Here is a 6,000-nt window from a genome sequence, read left to right as displayed (position 1 = left end):
CGTGCAAGTAATGAGAATTTCGCTCTTCCTTAAATTAACGGCGTACGTTTTTCTGACTCAGCCTTGCGACGTATCAATGCAACTGTGCTGTTCTGTTCGACCCGCAGTCAGCGCGCATCTATAGAGTATAGACTTCCAATAACAAGGCCGATTAGGTTAGGTTAGATAAAAGGAATTTTGGGGTTGTACGTGTCACGACCAAAAAATATGATTATGGGACACATTGTAGGTTGAGGGACTCCGGTTAATTTTGACTTCATGCGGTTACTTAACGTTCAGCTTATTCTGAGCACCCGGGCGTCTTTTCACCCCCCCCCCCCCCCCTGTGGCTCCTTCGAGATGTGGGCGATGTGGCCTGTAATCCAACCAGCGACCTTACTACAGCCACTGCACATTAAGTATTCAGGACGCGCTTGGTTGGGTTAGGTAATGCCAGGCTCATTCCGATATTCCGACCAACGAAAAATCAGATGAAGTGCTAGGCAAAGGAGTTTACCTAAATTACAAACGAATTTACTTTACCAAATGTGATGCTTCCCACTTGACTAAAAGACTTGCTTCTGAATAAAAGAAAAATCTTTGGAATCTTTCGACGCATAATAATGCTATCCTCTACTCAATCGACCCACATTACGGAAGAAGACCCATTCGGAATTCCTCGATATTTCCCAACTCTGTGCCATCGGCTTCGTCTAAACACTTCCTATGGAAACGGTTTGCGGTACCGTTTCGGTCAAGTGGCAAGTTCGTATACTGCAACATTTGCGTATCAAGTGAAATTGCAGAACATGTTTTTCTCTTTTTAAGTCGAAAGCTTTACATGCCTCATCAAACACGAAATTTGACAGTCGGCACGAGGCGTCCACAATGCACGTACCTCTGACAAGAGTCTACGCTGTGAGAGAACTTCGTCAAATCACGCATAATGCCACACTGACGAATTGAAATTCTCCGTTTAATCTACTCTTCGGCCACAGAACCTCGATCCATCACTCCAACTACACACGCCATAAAATGCTTCGCGACGCGACGCTACAATGCCGTGTCGGTTGTGGGTCAACGCAGCTTGTACCAACTCATTCAGTTATCGCATTGGTATGGCTGACTCATCCAAGTCTGACAACTGCAAATTTGTAGGAACACTTGACCACGTCTTGTGCCACTGTCCCGACTTTTAACACAATCGCCGGATTCTCCAGTGCGTCTTAACTAGACTGAATAATCGTCCCTCTACTCAGGAGGAGATCTCGGTTGCATGGTCTTCAAGTGCATCAGCCCAGAAAGCCACACGAGCCCTCCTACAAGTCTTGAAGGCAACATCATCGAGCGACCGCCTGTGAAACCCCGCTCTGTGTGTGTGGTGTGACATGTGCATATACTTCTATCTCTCCCTCTTTTACTTCCTTATTCCCCTCTCTTCATGTGTCGTGTAGCAAACTGGACGTAGTGTAGTTAACCTCCCTAACTTTCTTATATTCGTTCTCTCTCTTGACCGTCGGTGTCAGTGGCGTCAACGTACCCCGGCATCGGAGGCCAGTGATGCTGAAATAATCGCGTGATCACGTGACGGATCGTCAAAGCTATTGACGTCATCATGACGTCACTGTGGCGTAACGTCACATGATGACGTTATGAAGACTATCATGGCTATAGGTCAAATGTGTTCTGATCACGTAGGCAATGCAAAAACCTGGTGAGGTGCCTTTGATCTCAGAGGCAGTGCAAAAGCCACGTTTGGCACAGGAAGTTTTCTAATGATGGTGGAGCAAGATCAATTCATCGACTGAAAAGAAACAGACGAGTTTCGCTTTCGAGTCGTCCCAAATGGATGCGTAAAGAACCCCGAGAGTTTTTTTTTTTTTTCAAGCGCCGAGCGTATGCGCTGGTAAGCGTGTCAACCATCAACCATGAACATTGCATACTTTCGATATCACGCGGAGAATTGTAACTTAAGCCCTTCAGCCTACCTTACGCAACAGATTTCGATTTACATATTTAGATATATTATCGCGGAGCTCGACAGCTTTAGTTGAACCTTGCATGCACGCTATGAAAGTCACTGCCAGCGCACGTCCCCGTCCAGAAAAACTGCCTGATTTGTATACTATCATGTACTTTTTTTTTCGTTTCAATATGCATTGTTTTCTCGTGAATCTCCCTTCCTGTCTTTCCATTCCTAGTCCCCTTCCCCATGCAGAGTATGATGTCAGTGATTTGTATGCACCGTCTAGATTATCTGCCTTTCAATAAAACCATGTTTCTGAGTTAGGTTAAAAGCTTCTAGGAAGAGAGAAAACAGTTCGATAATTAAAGGCACCGATGCTGCAGGTATTTTGAAAACACCGCGTTTGGTCTCGAAGTAACACACTCGAAAACAACAAATTTAGTGAAAGTTCTGCCTGAAAAATCTCATCGCATACGATTTCGGCGGTTTCACACTTTTCCAGTAGTTTCACGCTACGAGACATTGTGTAGATATTGCCACAGTCCTGATATTCTTAGTAGCATAGTTGCGGCAGGAAGCGAGTTGGCGTAATTTTGTGGTGCATTTACATGCAGTGTATTCGCTGTCACTGTTTTTCTAAGGTGTCTGAGAGACTGCTTTGGCGCACGAAAGGGCAATTTTCCAACAGGGGACTGAAATACAACGACGTTCGGTCCTTCGATACTTATAGGCCGCCGGATTCGCAGTGAACATCCGATTTTACGCTGTGTCTAGTGTTGCGCTTTGTTCGACGTTAATTGAGTGGAACACGTTCGCTATTATGTGACAAATCCCGGCTATAGGCAGAGCTTGGTGCACGAGCTGCACCTCTTGCGTATTCATTAATGGCGAATACGTAACGACCTCTGTGGTTTCCAGTCTTTATAATGGATTTTTTTTTTGTCTTCATACTGAACTGTGCAGTTTTAATTGATGACCGTGTGTTATGTCATTGAATAAAACGTCTTTGTGGGCCTTTTATATCCGCTTTTCGTTACGGGGCATGATGACAACTACCACATTTACTTGCACACTTCCAGCGCTGCCTAACGTTGACTCAGAGTTAGTTCGTGGCACATGATGACTAACCTTCAGTAAACTTTAACACTGTTAGATACCTGCTGTTCTAACAGCAACATTGTCATCATTAAATTTCAGTGCAATGACTGAATCGTCTACCATTTTTTTTTCCATCTCGAATGAGGTTTCGAAGGTTGTTTTAAGAACTGCTTGCTCTATAGCGCGAATAAAAAAAAAAAAAAACTATCGCAGCTTGGAATTCTAGTGATACTTCTTTTCAGCCGTCTTTGTCCGAAGCCGCGCTCAATTTGATACAGTGTAGAAAACATTTGATTGACTCCTTTAGGAGGAGGAGAAGTTTAGGAGTGGAAAAGACGCTTTTTCTTCTCAACCTCCTTTTCCCCTATACGAGCCCATCAACGGCTTTTCTCGCTCTATCGAATTGGGCGCGGCCTTCGTCATTCAGTGGGAGCTTCCATCCGCAGTACGAGAGGAACGAGTATGTGCAGTTTGCGAAGTTCCAGAGCATACTACGCCAAACCGAATGAAGACCTGTACAGACACTGCGATGTGAGAGTTCTATCCGTTAATGAGTGTTTCGTGGAAGCTGTTATAAAAGTGCGAGATGTGTGTAAGACTACTGACTGTGTTGAAGATGTAATATCTTTGTTTGACGCGTTATCACGCATGGAACACGTGTAATAGTGATTGTCATATTAGCTTGACCTGTAGTCAAGAAGGCAATAAAGAAAAAAAAAGCGAAGTTCCAGAGCAGCGGTGCATACGTGTGCGGTGCCCTATACACATAGCGTACGATCCCAGGGGCGTCCTGTACGTGATGCCGCCTCTTGAACCATCGGCCCCCCCGTGGACGCCCAGCCTGGTGCCGTCGTCGCCACCGCCCCCGCTGACGCCCGTCTCCAACGCACCCGGCGGCCGGCAGCAGAATGACAAGGCCGCCCTCTACCAGCAGCAGAGCAACGGTGAGCTATCTCTCTCTCGTATACTGTGTACGTGACTACCGCTGTAGTTGTATTTGTACGGGTTCCAGCGGTGGGCATAAGTCGCTCAGCGTGAAGTCGAGGAGGTCGATTACTAAAGCCACACACGTGGGCTTCCAAAAAAAGACGTACCACTCCACTCACTCACTCACTCACTCACTCACTCACTCACTCACTCACTCACTCACTCACTCACTCACTCACTCACTCACTCACTCACTCACTCACTTACTCACCAATGAATGAATCAATCAATCTCTCAATCAATCAATCAATCAATCAATCAATCAATCAATCAATCAATCAATCAATAAATCAATCAATCAATCAACGTCGTCTCTGTGTAGTGCTCAACTGACGGCAGGGCTTTGCGCATTTTCGCATTCACAGCAAGCGCATGCAGGCGTTACGAAGTAACGGTCGTTATTTCGTGCAGTCGTAATTGCTTTATTACCAGGTTTAATTCTGCCTCTTCGGCCAAAAGAAACACGGGAAAAGGGGGACAGCTTCAAGTTACGGCGAATCGTGTGCGCTGATGACGTCAGCGTTTGCGAAAGTGTCGGCGACGTGAAGCACGCCATATTCTGGAAGGCAACATTAAGCGTTTCGAACGTTGCATCACTTTTATACGCCGCCCCCTGCAGCGACGGCGTAGGCTTTTCCAACAGAACCGCTCAAAGAAAAAAAAAAAGTTGAGAAAGGCAGCAGCGGGGCCTGGAGCCCCGATGTTGGCGCTCAGTGACGCAAGAGTCATTAGCGATCCCGATAAAGAGCTCAGTGTTTAAGCCAAGCGCTCGAGCTCCGCTTTAATCGTTTCCCTTTTTTTTTCTTCGTACAACGGAAGGAACCGCAGCTGGGGGGATGTCGGGTGCGGTGAGATGGTGAGGGAGTGGACGGGGTCGCAGAGAACGGACAGCCGACTGCTTTCGGCATGGACATTACTCTTTCTTTCTGCTGAGTAAAGCTTTGCAGTTGGCCTCTCTTGGGTAATCAACGCTGACCGCCATCTCAATGAGCGTACGTGAACGAGGGCGCCTAACGAAATAAGGAAGGTGAAAAAGTAAAAAAAAAAATCGGCTGATCGATGTTTGGACGCATAGAACACCCCGGCTTGTAGTCCATTGAGGCCGCTGCTGCTAATTCGATATCATTCCTTTTCTGTTTCCGTATACCCCCCCCCCCCCTTTTTTTTTTTTTCAAAGCGAAGCCCAACCATGGTTTCAGAGGCACATTAGGGGTTGTACTAAAGAGACGTAATTTTCTAGGCTCACATTATCGAGGAATATGCCACCACAGCAATGAAAAATGTCAAAGTGTGACGTAAAAACTATCACATAAACTTACCAATAAGACTAAATAGAAAATGAAAGACATATTAATTAAAAAAGTTCATTAGAAAGTCTCTTGCAGACTCTGAGCGAGAGGCGCGGAGTTGGGTCATATTACGACGCTTACGCACCGCTTGAACAAATGCAGATAGACGCGATGATCTTGAACACATTCTTTAAAAGGTACCAACACAAGAATTTAAAGTTATTCTAATGCAGAGAAAAAAAAAAGCCTAACCCTCAACAACCCAACAACCTAGGAAATGTGCTGCTAAGCGTGAGTACACCCTGAAAATAAAAGTAGTTACAGTATTTTATAAAAGCTAGTTTTAATTTTAACTGTATCTTGATGTCGCAACGTGGTATGAGACCTTGGTCACGTGCAAGCGCAAAATATCATGACGTCACGGCTAGCCACACTGGTGCGTGAAGTCACAGTAATTTACAATGTAGCTTAACGCCACGACGGTGTCGTCGAGGTCAATATATGCGCTACGCGGAAATTGGCGTTAACGTCGATGTAAAATACCTTATGGGCACCTACTGAGCTTCAAGCTTTCTCAGAACTCCCCCTGTATGCAGGAGATTCGTATGGCACAGCAAACTCGCCTTCGAAAGATTGGTGCCAGTACCACTTTGATTCGTTTTACCCGTTTTATTATTAATG

The 6,000-nt window shown here is 45.6% G+C and overlaps 1 protein-coding gene across 2 annotated transcripts in view; it reads left to right on the top strand.

Annotated features, from left to right (window-relative positions):
• Positions 1 to 6,000, top strand: part of LOC119174420 (protein SSUH2 homolog) — a 77,203-nt gene that overhangs the window by 16,348 nt on the left and 54,855 nt on the right. For both annotated transcript variants that reach the window (XM_075895665.1, XM_037425312.2), the window contains exon 2: positions 3,827 to 3,987. In XM_075895665.1, the coding sequence (XP_075751780.1) occupies positions 3,827 to 3,987 (161 nt within the window). The remainder of the gene's footprint in view (positions 1 to 3,826; positions 3,988 to 6,000) is intronic.

Source organism: Rhipicephalus microplus, chromosome 5 (assembly GCF_043290135.1).
Source record: "Rhipicephalus microplus isolate Deutch F79 chromosome 5, USDA_Rmic, whole genome shotgun sequence".
Taxonomy (NCBI): Eukaryota; Metazoa; Arthropoda; class Arachnida; order Ixodida; family Ixodidae; genus Rhipicephalus; species Rhipicephalus microplus.
This window is presented reverse-complemented; position numbering and strand designations above follow the sequence as displayed.